This window comes from Physella acuta, unplaced genomic scaffold (genome assembly GCF_028476545.2).
Source record: "Physella acuta isolate Inbredline_101_S28 unplaced genomic scaffold, ASM2847654v3 ptg001265l, whole genome shotgun sequence".
In the NCBI taxonomy this organism is placed as follows: Eukaryota; Metazoa; Mollusca; class Gastropoda; family Physidae; genus Physella; species Physella acuta.
In genome coordinates this window covers 156,020-174,061 of record NW_026732780.1, presented here as the reverse complement: position 1 = coordinate 174,061, position 18,042 = coordinate 156,020, and the positions used below count along the sequence as shown (strand labels likewise).

General features: G+C 38.7%; 2 protein-coding genes across 2 annotated transcripts; one reads left to right on the top strand and one right to left on the bottom strand.

Annotated features, from left to right (window-relative positions):
- Positions 1-7,275: 7,275 nt before the first annotated feature.
- On the top strand, positions 7,276-10,646 carry LOC131957784 (diisopropyl-fluorophosphatase-like). The gene is made up of 5 exons (XM_059322564.1): positions 7,276-7,518; positions 8,922-9,062; positions 9,211-9,342; positions 9,724-9,940; positions 10,130-10,646. Exons 1-5 carry the CDS (start codon positions 7,354-7,356, stop codon positions 10,393-10,395), a joined length of 921 nt encoding a protein of 306 aa, XP_059178547.1. The 5' UTR covers positions 7,276-7,353; the 3' UTR covers positions 10,396-10,646.
- Positions 10,647-10,736: 90 nt separating this feature from the next.
- LOC131957783 (ATP synthase subunit delta, mitochondrial) lies at positions 10,737-17,733 on the bottom strand. Its single transcript, XM_059322563.1, has 4 exons — positions 17,574-17,733; positions 11,548-11,701; positions 11,278-11,366; positions 10,737-11,055 (listed from the first exon to the last, which is right to left on the bottom strand). The coding sequence occupies exons 1-4, from the start codon at positions 17,697-17,699 to the stop codon at positions 10,933-10,935; spliced, it is 492 nt and encodes a 163-aa protein (XP_059178546.1). The 5' UTR covers positions 17,700-17,733; the 3' UTR covers positions 10,737-10,932.
- Between the last annotated feature and the right edge of the window lie 309 nt (positions 17,734-18,042).

The following is an 18,042-nucleotide window of genomic DNA, read 5'->3' as shown; positions in this document are numbered from 1 at the left end:
GTAAGAATGAGTGGTTAGACTCGGTAACATTTGGCGTTGTCGAGCAGAACTCGTTAACATTTGGCACTACAGGCAAATAGTCTCGTTACATTTGGCGCTGCGGACAGGATGAATCCAACTAGACTTGCCGCTTTAGGCACCCATAGTCAACCTAGTTCATAACTGTGTTTCGTGTGTGTGTGAATTCGAACATTCAGGAACAGTGAAAAGTGAGGAACGAGGAAAATTTTTCATACACACACGGTAAGAAAGATCTTTTCTTTTTTGACTCAAGGAATAAAAAGTATAATGTCTACTCTGGACGAGAAGCAGACCCATATTGTGGTCCTGCCCAGAGAGTCCCACATTAACAAATTTTACGGGGACGGTGATCCAGCTTTAACCAACAGGTTCAGTGAGGAGGTCAAAGCGGCCTGGGCCTCGAGACACATGTCACCAGAGGAAAGATTAAGACTGCTGATGGGCAGTATAGGAGAGACGGTTAGGGCAGAGGTCAAATGCCACGATAAAACCATCCAATCAGATCCAGATAAGGTGCTGGATCTAATTATGGAGACCTTTGGGGAGAGACGGTCGGGATCGCAACTGCTATCGGGGTTCGTAGGCTTAAAGCAGAGAATGGCGGAGAGTGTGATGGAGTATTCACACCGAATGAACAGGGCCTTTGATTCGGTAAAGGGCAAAACACCTGACATTGATGTACGCCTACTGAGGGACCATTTCATCGAGGGGCTAGCAACCCCGATCTTAAGGAGAGAGTTGAAAGAGGAGGTCCACAAAGACCCGCAGTTGACCTTCCTTCAGGTCAGGAACTCAGCGATCCGCAGGTCCGAGGATGAGGACCAGTCGAACTGTTCGGTGGACAAAGTCTCTGTGCCGGAACAGAAACAATCCCCACCCACAGGGACCGGCACGGTGGAAACCATGATGGCTCAACTGTTGGCCCACCTGGATAAGGTTAACCAACGATTGGAGAGGTTAGAAAGCAGGTCAACAGCTGAGAATCAGGAAAAGAACGGGACAAAACAGAGACAGGTTGGACGGCCGCGACCCGCCGGTCCATCGCTCCGGTGGACGGCTGACGGTCGACCAATTTGCTTGTCCTGTTCACAACCCGGACATATGGCACGGTACTGTCAGGGAAACGGTCGTCCTCTGTAAGGCAGGGCCAGGCTACAGAGGGGCGAGGTTATGGCCCAAGAAACAAAATGATGGGAGTCTGTCCCGAAATGGTGATTACGATTGGGGACATCGCGGTGAAGGCAATTGTGGATACAGGCTCCCAGGTGACGACAATTGCGGAAAATTTTTACACCAAATGGATGAAAGGAAAAGACCATAGGTTGAGGTCTGACACATGCATGCGCCTGACGGCAGCTAATGGACTAACCATTCCATACTGTGGTTATTTTCTGGCGGATGTCGTGGTGGCGGGACATAGGTTGAAGCAGGTTGGGGTGTTCGTTACGAAACACAACCTAGAGACAAATGTGTCAAATATACCTTGCCTGTTGGGCATGAATATTCTTGGCCAGTTGCCAGAATTTCTTACAAATATTGTCGGATCGACCACACCAGGTCGGGGATCCAAGTTGGCCAGGTTTGCCAAGACCAGAGGAAGGATATCAGTCCCGGCAAACACGGTCAAGGCAATCACATTACAAATTGGTGATAGAAGCGTGAATGGTGATGTGATGATAGAACCATGTGGCGCCGCACTGAGGGCAGGCGTCGTGTTACTGCGGACATACACATCAGCGGAAAATGGACTAGTTCAAGGATTAGTGGCAAATGTTTTGGATGAGGAAATTTTTATACCGCCTAATACTCTGGTAGGAGTACCACAGAACGTCGAGGTACTAAGGTCGGCACAGTGCATCGAACTGATCAATACCAGTAGTGATGAAGTAACAATTAGGTCGGTCAATGTGACGGCCGAGGTGAAGAAAGAGGATGGCCGATCATATACATTCCCGGAAAATGAGGACCCAAAACTAAATGAATTGCTGAATAAGTACAGGGATATATTTGCCTCGTACGAGGGTGATTTGGGTTACACGGAAGTAATAAAACACCAGATACCCTTACTACAAGACAAGCCGGTGGCGCAACCTTATCGAAGATTACCACCAAGTCACTACTCTGCGGTGAAAGCACACCTGAACGATCTACTAAAAAAGGGAATTATTACAACCAGCACGAGCCCGTATGCGGCACCGATAGTAGTGGTAAAAAAGAAGTCAGGGGAGATAAGACTGTGTTGTGATTACCGGAAATTGAACAATATCACAAGAAGGGATGCATTCCCCTTGCCTCGTATTGATGAATGTCTTGATGCGTTGGGGGGAGCAAGATTTTTTTCTACCTTAGAGTTGGCTAGTGGCTACCACCAAGTGGCCATGCACCCCAACGATCAACATAAGACTGCATTTATTTCTCCACTGGGACTGTACGAGTGGACCCGTATGCCGTTTGGTCTAACTAATGCGCCTGCTACATTCCAGCGAGTAATGCAGAGTGCTATGAGTGACTTTCTATTTCAAATAATGTTGGTGTACTTGGATGATATACTGGTTTACTCAAAAACTTGGGAGGACCATCTAAAAAGATTAGAACAAGTGTTTCTCCGTCTTAGGGAGATAGGAGTAAAGCTGAACCCAGACAAATGCTGCTTCGGTCTGAAATCGGTACATTTTTTGGGTTATGTGATTTTGTCGGATGGCATCGCCACTGACCCAGATAAAATTGCAGCGGTTAAAGAATGGAAACAGCCAACAACTACGGTAGAGGTCAGATCATTCTTGGGCTTTGCTTCCTATTATAGAAAATTTGTACCTGGTTTTGCAAAAATTGCCGCACCATTGCATGACTTGGTAAACAAAATGACAAAGAAACACAGTAAGGAGAAAAAGAAAGGTAAAACACAACTGATAGGTGAATTATGGACTGATGAATGCCTGAACTCGTTTAAGCTCTTGAAAAAGGCTTTGACAGAGACGCCGATATTAGGATACGCGGACTTTGACAAACCATTTCGGCTAGAAATTGACGCCAGCTCTAAAGGTCTGGGAGCTGTGCTATCACAACAACAAAAGCAAGGTTTCAGGGTTATTGCGTATGCCAGTCGAGCTCTGAAGGAATCAGAGAAGAACATGACAAATTACAGCGCCATGAAACTAGAACTTTTGACATTAAAATGGGCTGTGACTGAAAAATTCAGGGACTATCTATTAGGTGCCAAATGTGTGGTATACACTGACAATAACCCCCTCAGTCACCTAAAGACAGCAAAGTTGGGATCCATCGAACAGCGATGGGCAGCAGAATTGGCACTCTTTGACCTAGAGATAAAATATCGCCCGGGGCGGTCCAATGGCAATGCGGACGCCTTATCAAGGAATCCTTACGAGAGACCGGGCGATGAGGAAGAAACGCTGACAGGAATATGTGAGGTCAGAGCGTCAACAGATATCCCTCACGGGGTGCAAGTGATGCAAAACGGGCAGACCGGGGTGGGGCACATATCCACAGAGCCCGGACATATGGACATTAGTGATTTTAATTGCCTTAATCACAAAGAGATAAGAGATGCCCAGAGAACGGATAGTGGCTTACAGCCGCTGTTGAAACACGTCCAGGAACAAAAATTCCCAGGAAGAAGGGAAAGAGAACAATTTGGTCGAGAAACAAAGAAAATACTGAGTCAGTGGGATCGTCTCAGTATAAAGGATGGTGTTCTCATGCGGAGAATTCATGACCAAATTGATGGGACAATACACCAGGTGGTGGTGCCTGGACAATTACGAGAAGAAGTGCTAAGGTTGGCACATGACAGGGCAGGACACCAGGGTCAGGACAGGACGCACAAAATTTTACGACGGAGGTGTTACTGGCCCAATATGGAAATGGAGGTCAAACGCCATTGTGAGGCTTGTGTGAGGTGTCAGCATGCGAAAATGCCAGTTGTCAAAATGAGACAGCCATCAGGACACCTACTAGCGACAAAACCACTAGAGATTGTGGCTATGGACTTTACGTCGTTGGAGCAATCATCGGATGGGACGGAACATGTGTTGGTAGTGACTGATGTATTCACCAAATGGACTGTGGCGGTGCCCACACGAGATCAGACTGCCAAAACAGTGGCAAAGGTCTTAATAGAACATTGGTTCATCAAATATGGCATACCAAGACAATTACACTCTGACCAAGGAAGGGCCTTTGAGTCAGAAGTAATTAACCAACTGTGCAGCCACTACGGGATCAACAAATCTAGAACAACCACATTTAATCCGAAAGGAAACGGACAGTGCGAGCGGTTCAACCGCAGCATGCATGATTTGCTGCGTACCCTAGAACCTGAACAGAAAAAACGTTGGCCTGATTTTCTCCCAGAGTTGGTATATCTATACAACTGCACCCCCCATGCCACAACCGGCTTTTCGCCACACATGTTGCTGTTCGGACGGGAGGCTCGACTCCCCCTTGACTTGTTCCTAGGAAAAAAGGAGAGTATGACTGGCTCATACACTGCACTGGAATATGTGAATGAACATATGAGACGAATTAGAGAAATGTACAGGGTAGTACAGGAAAGACTAGAACATGAAGCACGGCGAAGGGAACCGCCGGTACAGACAAAGGACCCGCCACTCAAACTGAACGACAGGGTATTACTGCGTAGCCACCCGTTAGGCAGAAACAAAATCCACGACCTCTGGGGACAGGAGATATGGCAAGTCGTGGAGATGCCTAAAGTAGCAGGTGGCCCCTTTAAGATAAGACCCATCGATCACACCAAACCGGATCGGTGGGCGAATATTGCTCAATTAAAGAAATATTGGAATAGTCAAGAAGAGCATTTACACACAGAGAAAACTAAGACAATTAGGGAACCAGAAACTTACACGGAAATTCTCATACCCATCCCGGAACCATGTCACCATCAACAGAACAACAGCGATACACAAGTGGAGGATAACGGCAACAAGGAGGATCCCGTTCCTCCCAGAAGCAGAGAGACAGTAGACCATCAGATAAGTGGTCCGCGGAGAAGTTTAAGAAACAGAAAAAATACGAAATTTTTTGTCAGCAACCATCAATTCTTTCATGGTCGCGCTGGTATGAGAACAGACTGTTCAAAAAGTCATACAAGTGAACTGGTGAAGGCACCAAACGAAAAAAGGTGGATGTGAATTCTAGAACTGTTTTGTGTCTGAGGAAGAGGATGTAGACACATTTGATATGTGAAATAGGGATAACGGTCAATCTTATACGAATGTGACGACATTGACAGTGAGTGGAACAATAAATTTTTTTTTACGGTGGTGCGATTGACTTTGAAGGACTGCACCTGCCAAGCGTTGTTTGTGGTTGATAACACACAAAAAAAGGCAGGGGTGGATGTAACTAGGGGAAGTTACCAGGGACATGGGAACGCAGTACAGCGCTGTCAACTTTGACACGACTGATGTAATAACGCAGGTGTTGGCTGATAACGATCAGAAAGCCAAGGCGTAGTATTTTGGGAAGCGATACGATAAGAACGCAATACAGCGCTGTCAACTTTGATGTGACAGGATGCAGATGGCTTATTAAATCGGACTGTACGACAGAAGCGGCGTAATTAACATTCTGATGCAACGATTAGAATCGATTACGATTACGATTATGATAGAACCGAATACGATTACGAATACGAAGGGGATATATAGGAAGGCGACGGCTGGGCTCTCTCTCTCTCGATCAGTCAGTCAGTGTGGCAGTATCAAGTTGGTTATAGAACGGGTTAGCCGTATTGTGTTAAGAAGGACGATAGACATGTGCATTCAGTTATGTGAAGACTAGTGAGGACTGTTGGGGGTCAGTTGATTCAGACTATTATTGTGAAGCATTCCTTTTGATTCATCATATTATTGTGAAGCATTTCTTTGATTCATGTAATAAAAGGATCAATAGCGAACCTGCATCTTCGAGTATCTATACTGTGGTCGATGTTGTGTAAGAATGAGTGGTTAGACTCGGTAACATTTGGCGTTGTCGAGCAGAACTCGTTAACATTTGGCACTACAGGCAAATAGTCTCGTTACATATATATATATATATATATATATATATATATATATATATATATATATATATATATATATATCAAAATATGTGTGTGAGTTAGGGGTTAGGTAGTCTGTCACCCCTCCTGGGACATAGGCCATCAAGAAGAGCTTTCCAGGCATCTTTATTTTGTTCTAGTCATTCCAATTGTCCCCCGATGTATCCAAATTTCTTGGTGTCTTTGTTTCCAGGGTCTGCATCTTTTTCTTTTGCCTTGTGGAATCCAGGTGAGGGCTTATCAGAACTTTTCTTGAGTGAAACCAAATTGTCTGGAGAATCTCTTCTTCAGCTAACAGTTGCTTTGTTGCCATAGTACCTCATTTCTCACAGCGATAGGCCAGCATATTGAAAGATGTTTTTCAGGTTTGAATTCATAAATGATTGTATTATTGTATTTTCATAGCAATATGCCCATTCAGAAAATTGCACATACAGAATAATGAGCAAAGATTAACAGAATTCGAAATCTATTTATCCAGCTAAACAAAGGAATGACTTCTTTAAATAATTCTATATGGACTGTTCAATTAAAAGTTATTTCTTAGTTACCTCCTGTAAGTTTAAAATCGTACTAAATTATCTGCCCCTAATAGAAACCCAGCTCTACGGCTCTACGATTTGTAAACATTTAGCTTTGTAAACATTTAGCGTGACCACAGCTCACCAGACAATGTGGGGGTGGGGTGGGGGTGGTAGTGATAGTGATAGAGAGAAGGAGAGGGGACTGCAAGGAGGCGCTTGCAGCTTGTTTTCTAACGGCTCCCAGAAGAGAATTATATATATAGATCAGGGGTCTCCAAACTTTTCAGTCCGAGGGCCGCATTAACTATCAAATTTCAGTTCGGGGGCCAGTTTCTTCCAGGCATATCTTTGATTTTTCTGGGCAAAGTTCCTCAGCCATCACCAACAAACGATTTTTCCTTGGACAAAAAGATCTCCGCGGGCCGGATGAGAGGACTTCGAGGGCCGCATCCGGCCCGCGGGCCGTAGTTTGGAGATCCCTGATATAGATAATAGTATAATGGGCGTATTTATTTTTAAAAAATAGACCAAAGTTTGAATTCTGTGTGTTTAAAGATGCGCACGCGTTATTTTTCTTTCAAGAAAGATAACCTACTTACATAAAATTTCATTATTTTTAAGCTCACATTTTTAGAGTGCTTTTTCTTTGGTACGGTAAATAAACACACAAGCTTAGCACAGATTTTGACCCATTTATTATAACGAAAAGATTGTTGACTGATGGCGGAATACATTACAACATTTAATAATATTGTTAATAATATTTTAGGCGCAGAAGGTCCAGTTTTTGATAAAGATGGCAATTTCTTTATGGTTGCCCCAGAAATAGAAAAAAATGGCAAGCCAGCCGGTCAAATTTTAAAAATCGACGTCAATTCTGGAAAGGTGAAGAAAAAATTATTTCTTAGATCTAGGTTGTTTTCCAATAGAATAGATAGATAGAAATCTAGAATCTAGATGTAAGATGTAGAGTACTGAAGTAAAAATGTATGAATAGTTCATAGATCTAGACTTGTATTATTTAAAATTATAGAATATAATTTATTCAGTGCTTAGAATTTAAGATCTTTGCCACAATCTTTTAATATATGGCTTCTTATTCTTAGGTTTGGGGGTGTGTCACCAACTTTTTTCAAGTACATGATTGATTGCAGTGGCGTAGCCAGGATCGTCTCAAGGGGGGAGGGTTCCAAATAGTTCCAATTTTTACCCAGGGACACACTTTTGATTTGCACCCCCCTCAAACTTTCAATTTGCACCCCCCTCAAACTTTCGATTTGCACCCCCCCCCCCATACTTTTTATATATATACCGAGGGGTCTATGGGGGGGGGGGGGGGTTATGACCCCCCAAAACACCCCCCCCCTTACGCCACTGATTGATTGTCTTAACTTAACTTATATATGGCCTAGATCTAAGCCTATATATATATATATATATATATATATATATCTAGTAGGGCCTATCCTATAGTTTTAGCTTTGAATAACAGAAGTATCTTTTGTATTTTACTTTACCTGCCAAGTCTCCAAAGTTAACTAGGGGAAGAAAATTATGTGTGCTCTTGTAAAAGAGATGATTGCCTAGTCAGCAGCAAGACCAATTCTGCTTTGACCAATCTGGTGATTACCAACTGACCATCCAATACACATTCATTGTTTGATAGACAAATAATTACATGGGTGTATTACATTTTAACATGGTTATTGTTGAATTGTGTCTTTTTTCAATAAAATTTAAAATAATAAAAATAGTAATAGATCTATATCCTCTTGATATACTTTTTGTAGTAAATAATTAAACTTCATTAATAATAAACCTACTATATTAGTATTTTAGACCTGAACTTTTTGCTTTATTTTGCACACAAAAGTATCTTAAAAAATAACAAATTCTATTTTGCTGTTTTTGACATATCTCACATACCTTTCATAGTGATGTATTTTTTATGTGACAAATATATTAGCAGTTATTTAAAAATTGATATTAATTTCATATTTTAAAATTCTCTATAAAGTTATTAGAATAAGCTCACACATTTTTATTCACAGTATTTTTATAGATAAAAATTATAAGATTTAAGTTATCGAAATCCATTTATATTTTGAATTTTTTTTAAAATCCCATATTTTCATTTAATTATTTGTTGAATTGACCTTTCACAAAATTGGTCAAAATGCCTGTTGCATTGATCATGTTGAGTTTGTTCTTGTTGACAGTTCTTGTGTGAAGTAATCCACTATTATAGTTTATCATTTGTATTTTAATCACCATGTTCTGTCCTTAAGGTGGAGGTTATTTGTGAGCCCAATGTAAACAATAATGGTGGCATACCTGCAGGATGCCAGTCTGATAAACATGGCAATCTATATGTTGCTGATATGAGACTTGGAATTTTGTTTGTCAAGCCCAATGGAGAGTTTCAACAGGTGAGCATTTTAAAAAAGTGTACCTCATTAAAGTATGTTGAGTGTTTTGTACAAGGAGAAAAAGTCTTAATTAAATTTCTGCATACTTATTGTATTCATTTATAAAAACCAGTCCTAACCAAATGAAATATCAATCCCTAATTTGTAGGTAGCTGTAACAGACAGCAACGGACAAACAATGCAAGGTTGCAATGACTGCATCATGGACAATGATGGAAATCTTTGGGTAACCGCACCAGCAGGGGAAATAGCTCCATCTCCATACAAACGATCCTTTGAGGTATGGTACAATTTTCATCATAATAAAAGATGTTAATAATTTTTAAATTATTATGGTATGTAATAATACAGATGTTTTATAAACGATCCTTTGAGGTATGGTACAATTTTCATCATAATAAAAGATGTTAATAATTTTTAGATTATTATGGTATGTAATAATACAGATGTTTTATAAACGATCCTTTGAGGTAAGGTACAATTTTCATCATAATAAAAGATGTTAATAATTTTTAGATTATTATGGTATGTAATAATACAGATGTTTTATAAACGATCCTTTGAGGTAAGGTACAATATTCATCATAATAAAACATGTTAATAATTTTAGATTATGGTATGTAATAATACAGATGTTTAATTTTTATATTAATCTAAACAGGAAGCTTTTGGGTCTATCTACTGTTTAACAAAGGACAGAACTGTGATTCGTGTAGATACAGGCTTTAGATTTCCTAATGGGATTGGCATGATTCATTGTAAAGATGGACAGCCCTCCAAACTGATAGTAGCAGAAACTCCTACTAGACTGCTCTGGTCCTTTGATATTCAGGCACCAGGTGTTGTAAATAATAAGGCCATTTGGGGACAGTTACCAGGTAAATATGACATCTTTAGATCAAAGTAAATTGCTATCTATTCCTTACATTACTTAAGAGAATCATGTCTTACAGGATGTCTGTTAAATTACGTAATAAGACCTTTTACAATGCTTTTATTTATGCCTATATCAATAACATATGCTAACTCAATTTTTTAAAATGCCAAGCATCATTTCAACATTTCAGACTGCGGGTGTGAATCTGGACCAGATGGCATGGACTTGGATGAGAAAGGAAACTTGCTAGTAGCCCACTGGGGTAGTGGTTATATTGAAGTGTTTCAACCAGAGGGCGGCCAGCCAATAAAACGCATCAAGTGCCCTTTTGATAAACCAAGCAACATTCACTTTCAACCAAATTCTAATGTGGTTTACGTGACAGAACACACTAATCATGGGCTGTGGAAGTTTCAATGGGAAAATAAGGGGATGCCACAGTTCTGTGAGCAATAATCATTTCATGATTCTATTTGTTATTAAATACTACAATTCTTAATCGGCTCTATTTTCTTGAGCCATTCAGTGATACACACTGGATTTATAAATGTTTACTGGGCTTTTTCACCATTTTATAAACTAATGTGATAAGAGAATATGAATTTAGCTCATATATTAACTATGTATCTTTAAGCTATAATCATATTTTGTAACACTTCAATCATTAATTTAGAATATGTTCTAGATCTTACTACATGTTAATGTAAAAGAAAAGCTTGTGTCAAAATGAATAAAATTGGATAAGCATTTTATAATATCTATGTGATAATGCTATATTTCTTAAAATAAAGACACAATTTTTTTTCAGAATGTCATCATTTATTGTTACACTATGTTCAAAAATATTTCATACATTTCATCATTCATTCAAGACTTCAAATAAATGACAGTTCTAAAGTTATTCCTTTTCACAATAACATTAGGGCCATATCTTGAAACTTACTAGGCATGACCCAAAAGGATAAACCTATTTATAAAAGTGAACAAAATAAATTACTCTACAGCTTTCTGTAAAGCTTCGAAACATTCTACCGCTATCTGTGCCTCAGCTTTGGCAGTTTCAGAGGAAGCAGAGGTTACTTCATGTTGGGCTTTGGTCAAACCTTCACGGATTGCCTAAAAAAGAAAATGAACATATTACATACAACCAAAAGACATTATATACTTGCATTGTACTACTAGGCTAAAGTGCAACAGATAATTAAACTCAATGTTTGTTGTTTTCTAATGTAACAGAATATTTGTAACATCTAAGTCACATTTTTAGTTTTAATTTTGAGAAACAAGAACGTGTTAACACTCTAGTCTATTGCATATAAATAATCCAAAGATACTCACTCCTGCATCTAACCTATCAATAGGATGAGCCTCTTCTGCTAAAATTTGTACTGAGGAGTCATCGTTTATTGTCACAGAGCCACTGCTTACTGTTGGAATAATAAAAAATTGTACAGTTCATGTATATAAAGTCAAAAATACATTCTAAACACAAGTAATTAAGTAGGCATTTTTGTTGAACCACAAAAAAAATTTTTTTGACATTAATTCTAAACTACAGATTAATTAAGCAGAATTTTTTTGAAAATGATGAAAACTAAAAATACTCACCAAAGAATTTTTTCTGTGACCCATCCTCTTCAAATACATTTACAACACCTGGTTTCAAGACAGCTAATGTTGGAACATGGCTTGGAAGAATACCAAAATTTCCACTGAAAGTGGGGACATCAATCTGTTTTACCTTGGCATCTTTGTAATACACCTATGGAATAAGTTTATTTGGATATGAGGACATTTTCAACTTTTAAAGAGACTAAGTATTTCATGTAAAATAACTAAATTAAGTAAAAAAATGATGCTCCTGAAGTATTCATTTACTAGTAATACAGCTCTGACCATAGCCTAAGCAATAATTAGCCAGCAATTGATACAATAATGAACTAGCTGATGAATGTTCTACCATACCCAGACCTTTTCAAGTTTAGATAACAGTAACAAAGACAATGACAGTCCATAAAAATACTCTTCTGGGTAAGCAACTCAGAAAAACTAAAAATGGCACAACTTTTTGTTGGCATTAATTTAGTGCTGCATATTAAGCAAGACTAGAAATGGTTTCATTAAAAATATTTGCAGTTAAGACCCTTAAAATACAACTAAAACCAAATGAAAAACTGAAGCTTGCACTTTTGTCTAGGTCTGTTGAAAAATTATAATTGGGAACCTTAGCAATAAAGTAGCAAATGGTTTGTAGATTAACTTAGAAGTGAACAAAGTATTTTAAAAACAGATTAATTATTTTTTACTTTACTGATTACTGGGGATGAAGAGAGAAAGATGAGAAGAACCTCAGAGTAAAAAAAAAGTTTTAATATACAACAGAAAGCACTAACATTAATACTTCTTTTTAGCAATTTACATCATACCAAGAAGCAAATGTAAATTACTAAAAGCAACATTCAGTGAGTAAAAAACTAAAAAGCAGATTCTAGACAGAAGAAGATGCGCATAGCACTACAATGACATGGTTTATCTTGTAATCTAGATGTTCATTGTTTAGGCCCATATGTTGTCTTGATGGGACATGCCCACGGATTAACTTGATTAATACCTAGATTGATTTAAATAGGCCATTAAAATAGATTGTTAAAAAAACATTCTATACTTCACTTATAGACTACGAACCCTCAACATCTGATGATTTGCCCGAAGTGCAACTGCTCTACAGATAGAAGCTAAAAAGAAAATTGATCCCATTGAAAAACTATAAAATACAAAAGGATAATTTGAGCCAATTGCGCGTCTATTAAGGTCATTGCGTTTTTCATCTTCTGCTGGCCAGACTAAAACGGGGCGGGGGGGGGGGGGGGGGGGGGGGGGCAGCTTCTTCTGAGTAGTCACTTTGAAACAAAAAATGCCACACACTTATGTTGACATTAATAGTGCTGCATGGAAGTACTAACTGAGATTTAGTAAGACTAGCAGTGATTTCATTCAGTACAGTTAAGACCCGTACCTTAACGAAATCAAATTAAAGCCGAAAGAAAAACTTAGGTCAGAGGTCATTTCCACTGTGCTGCCAGGCACTTTACCAAAAATGTTTTTTTTTTAAAAATCTAATTTAGTAATAAAGAATGCTATTAGCCAGTATTAGGTGATAGAGCAACTTACATTGTCCGGACACTCAGAGCGAAAAAAGTCGGAACTTCCAACTTCCATGCGGTCTCATTCAGTAACCACTTAACATAGAAAACAAAAAAAAGTACCATAACACTCCGCAACCATTCTACTTTAATAATGTGTGTGTCATTTTGTATTCATACGCTTGGAACTTAAGCTATTCTTGTTTGAGTGACTTACATGCTTGCGAACACTTTTTTTTTTTTTCCTAGATTTTACAAGTGATCGAACACTGTACATTGCTTTCGAACACATCACATGTTGTTCGCTTTTTATCTATTAAAATAATTAAACACATTTTGATTGAGTTCTTGATTGTTTTAATAATTAATAGAATGCCAAACAAAACAGCAATTTGCATTTAAAATTAAAATATTATTTACATCTAGATCTATGTCTAGAGATTTATTTTTACTGGAAATAGAACATAAATTAAACGAAAGTAGATCACAGAATATCAAAGAACTTGAATTTTAAAGAAATTGCAATATAAAGAAAATACAAGAACTATAACTATATACATCAATGTATTTACAATATATACACTTTTTTATATAGACAAGATCTTTTTTAAAATCAATGCAAAACTTCATTGATCGGGGCAACACATGATGCACACAAAATTGAACTCCTCTAATTGATCAGAATTTAAATCCTTGGCACTTTTGGTGCAACATGTGTGCCACCACGAATCGCAAACGTCGCATTGGATCTAAAAATTTCTAGATCGGTCATCATCGATAAATCCTAGGCTGCACCCAGCACATCTTTCACTAGGATCGTCTAGATCAACATCTTCATGGTCTTGTGCTTCATTATCAGAGACCATTTCTTGCTCGATTAAATTCATTAAGGGATCATCATCATCTTCACTACTTGTAGATCTATCTTTTGGATCCATATGCACGGATTTCCTGGGTTTTTTGCACTTTTGCGCCCCCCTTTTCTTCTTTGCTTCAAGTTCTTCTGCCTTCTTCAGTTGTTTCTCTTTCCTTTCTTTCTCTCTCAATACCTTTTGGTACTCTTTCATTTCTTCTCTTTTTTTCTTCAACTCATCCCTCAGTAGTTTGTTATCTTCTTTTTTTTTCTCGATCTGTTCTTTTTCCATAATTTTCTTTTGTAGAGCATTCCGGAACTCATCACCGCTGACGAGATTCGGCATTGTCGGCAAGATTCTTTTTTTGCCTTTGCCCTTTCCCTTACTTGAGACAAAATTAGGGATTTTCAGAATATCGTCAACGGTGAGTGAGGCTTTGAGTACCTGTTCCTCGTTTGCTTTGACTTCACATACAGTGAGAAGGGAGAGAGATAGCTCTTTAAACTTTTTATAATCATTTTCCTCGCGAGGATCTATGAAATCAGATGTTAGGTTGTTAGCAAGTCTTGAAAAAAATGACAGAAGGTGTTTTCTCGAAATATCATCAGAAATGAAAACGGAATACTCCCTGAGGGCTTTCAACTGCTGTGCATTCAATTCAAGACCGGCTTTTGAATTAGGGGTTGCTTGAATAACTGGATGTGCAGCTAATCGGCTTTCTTCATCAAAATTAGATGCAGTTGGATTTATTGGAACATTTTCTATAGAAGAGGTTGATGGTAGATCTAGATTTACAGCTGATGTGGATGGTTGGGGGCTGAGCGGGACTTCATTTCCATAATTTAGAGCTGATGTGGATGGTTGGGGGCTGAGCGGGACTTCGTTTTCGAAAATAAGAGGTGGAAGTGGAAGATAGATAATTTGGTCCTGAAGTTCAGGAAATAATGGAGGGAGAATTTGGCTTTGTTGATCTTCTAAAACAGGGGTAATTTGTGGCTGCTGGACTTCAGGAGTTGACTCAGCGACAGTGTTCATGGTTTCACTCAAAGCAACTGTTGGAGTAGGAGTAGCACTGTATGCCAAGCTCGGTCCTAATTTTTCAGAATTTATGATCTTTTCAGGGTTAAAGGGATAGATCCCTGCAGCCTGAAAACTTTTAGCTGCAATTTCGGGGGTGGCGGTTCGATCCCAAACTGGTTTTAGAACTTGAGCAAAGGATTCTAGTTTCACTCCCTCACCAGTTTCCGCCACGTGTTTGCGTAAAGCATCGGACCACGCTGATTTTACAGCTCCAAAAAATGCCTGATCGAGTGGCTGCATCAGGTGGCTGGCATGTGCTAAAAGGCAATATAATATTATACCATTTTCGGAACACAACTCCGATGTTTCTACAAGTGATGTATGGCTGGTGTGGCCATCTACCAGCAAGAGGACTGGCTTATCAACATTTTGAACAGATGGGATGAAGCTGTCCCTGAGCCAGGAGTGAAAGATCCCCGCGTTTATCCAACCATTGTCCGAGATTTGCAGATTTGCCTCCGGGAATTCTTCTAGTAGATTCTTATTGGGGATCCTCTTGTAAGGATATATAAGCATGGGCGGAATATATTGGCCCACAGCACTAGCGCATGCTAGCACTGTTACTTGTTTTAGTGTTCGATGTCACGTTATACACATGCTTGGATCCTTTTTGGGCTACAACCCTTCTGCTTTTTACGTCGAAACAAAACCCTGTTTCATCTGCATTGAAGACACGGTGGGGAGATGCTAATAGGGTTGGGTCTATCCCATCAATGCAGTTCTTGAAGGACGCGAACCACCTTTCAACGGCAACTGCCGTTACTGTAGCTCTTTCCTTTCCCAGTGAAAGGGGGGTTCTTGTCGTTAGTCCAGGGTGTCGTTTCAAAAACCCATAAAGCCACTGAGTAGACGGCTTTTCAAATTTGCTTTTTGAGGCAGCATTCCTCGTTGCCATGATGGCTTTTGCCGTCTCTCTAATGTCTTCATGGGTTTTTCCGAAACCCCTTTGTGCTAACTGGAGCAGCCAGTTTGCCAGACGGTCTTCTTCTTCTGGCAAAAGAAGGGTGTTTTTGGTGGCTACCAGAGGAGTTTTCCCACGGAGCTTGTCATGCAACGTGGACAACGGTATCCCATACTTGGATGCCGCCTCTCTTATTGAGCACTCTTTAGCTTTAATGCTGGCTATAGCAGCATTAAGGATTTCAGGGCTATGAGACACCCTCTTTGCGTGTTTTTTTTCCATTGTTTGGGACATTTTCAATCAATGTAGAAATCTGGTAAAGAATTTTTGAGGATCAGAAATATATTGAAAAATTTTTTTTAGAAATATAGATTTTAGACTTAGACTAGATTCCGTCTAAGACGTGTAGATCTACATTCTAGATCTACACTAAGTCACTAAACTACTTAATTAAAATGGAATGCTCAATTTATCTTTGAGTGTTCGCTGCAATGTAAAACTCGAAAAGGTAATCTATCGTTTTGGGTACGTAAAATCGCCCGCGACTAGTAATGTGAAAAACAGGTGACTCCTTACATTTTAATAATTATTTCACATTTTGAGGAGGATTTATGTTTTGAAAAATACAAAAATGTTTCCTTGTTTCCTTTATGTACCTGTTTTTAAACAATTGAATTAAAACTTTTCAGTAATAAATGAACACCAGCGATGTTTCCAACAGATGCAACCATGCTCATTTACTATAGCAGCCATCTTGTTAAAGTTTTATTTTTATAGACTTATAGCGCGAGATTCAGGCGGAAGTCACTCTATTTTACAAATGGCTGCTGTCTATATAGCAAATCTTGCTTGCAGACACTGCTGTTTAAAGTTAATTTCTGGCCTATATTGATATATTTAGCCATTGATTTAGGTTTATTATTCATTTATCTATAATATTTGACACAAACATATCACAATATACTTCTATTACAGCCTTGACAATGAGGTAACGTTTTCGTACATTAATAGCCGCGGGCGATTTTACGTACCCAAAACGATAGATTACCCTCGAAAATGTCTTACATTGCAGCGAACACCCCCTTTTCCCCCATTATACACAGTACATCGTCTTGACAATGAAATTTACTGTGTTCTATATATAGATAGAAGCTATTTTTAGTTAAAAAAACAAGATTAACCGTGATTGGTTCGATTTTCCCCCCTTATCCGGAACCTAGTGACCTTCATCCGGGTGATATAACAAATAAAAAAGTACATACCTTGGCAACTTTAGAAATCTTCAACTTCCCTTACAGATGGAGGAAACGAAAGGACTTGATCTGGAAGTGTTTAAAAATGGGCATGCGCAGTGCAGTTCGCGGTTCTTCCGTGTAAACATTGAAATAAATTTTATATCGACCGAAAACCAGCAAGGTGTCCGGTCCTACGGAGTGTCCGGACAATGTAAGTTGCTCTAGTAGATTAACAACTTAGAAGTAAATAAACTATTTTAGGATCAGTTTTATTTAAAATTCATTATGATTTTTAAGACAGAAGTGTCAAAAGAGTTGAAAAGAGTGAAGATTTCAAAAAGAGTGAAAAAAATTGTTGTGATACTCATGATGCCATAGAAAGCGATAAGTTAATACTTTTTTTAGAAAACATTATTCTTACATCATAAGGTGATGCGAATGTAAATGCCATATCAGCATTGTTTCTGTGACCAACAGAAAAGGAACGAGAACATGTCTCGTAAAGTCGATAAACACGGCTAGATCGTCGTGCAATGATAGAAGCCATCTTGAACGGACAATTTCAAGGGGAAAAGGGGACGTAATGAGAATATAATTCTTTCAGCGTTTTGTCCCCTCAGAAAAAAAAGATTCTGTACACTAAAATTAAGGTCCACTTTATCCCTATTTCAACTTCGCAACATATTACAATGTATTATATTCAAAATCTATAAAAAAAAATTATAATAATAAACTTGTATGTACTAAAAATAATGCAACCTTATTTATACACAAATAAAGCATTTAAAAAGGATATTTCAGAAAACTTTCAGTTCAGTATAGTATTAAATAGTTAGATCTATATATAGGCCTAGTGATTACTACATTTTAAGCAGTTTTCAAGTGCCCCC

Bases quoted from the DNA above. Each gene is read 5' to 3' on its own strand.
- LOC131957784 (XM_059322564.1), top strand. From the start codon at position 7,354: ATGGCGGAATACATTACAACATTTAATAATATTGTTAATAATATTTTA. The intron at 9,063-9,210 runs GTGAGCATTTTA...CCTAATTTGTAG, and splicing joins CCAATGGAGAGTTTCAACAG to GTAGCTGTAACAGACAGCAA. The intron at 9,941-10,129 runs GTAAATATGACA...TCAACATTTCAG, and splicing joins CATTTGGGGACAGTTACCAG to ACTGCGGGTGTGAATCTGGA.
- LOC131957783 (XM_059322563.1), bottom strand. From the start codon at position 17,699: ATGGCTTCTATCATTGCACGACGATCTAGCCGTGTTTATCGACTTTAC. The intron at 11,702-17,573 runs GTAAGAATAATG...CTTATTCCATAG, and splicing joins CATTCGCATCACCTTATGAT to GTGTATTACAAAGATGCCAA. The intron at 11,367-11,547 runs GTGAGTATTTTT...TTATTCCAACAG, and splicing joins GTCACAGAAAAAATTCTTTG to TAAGCAGTGGCTCTGTGACA.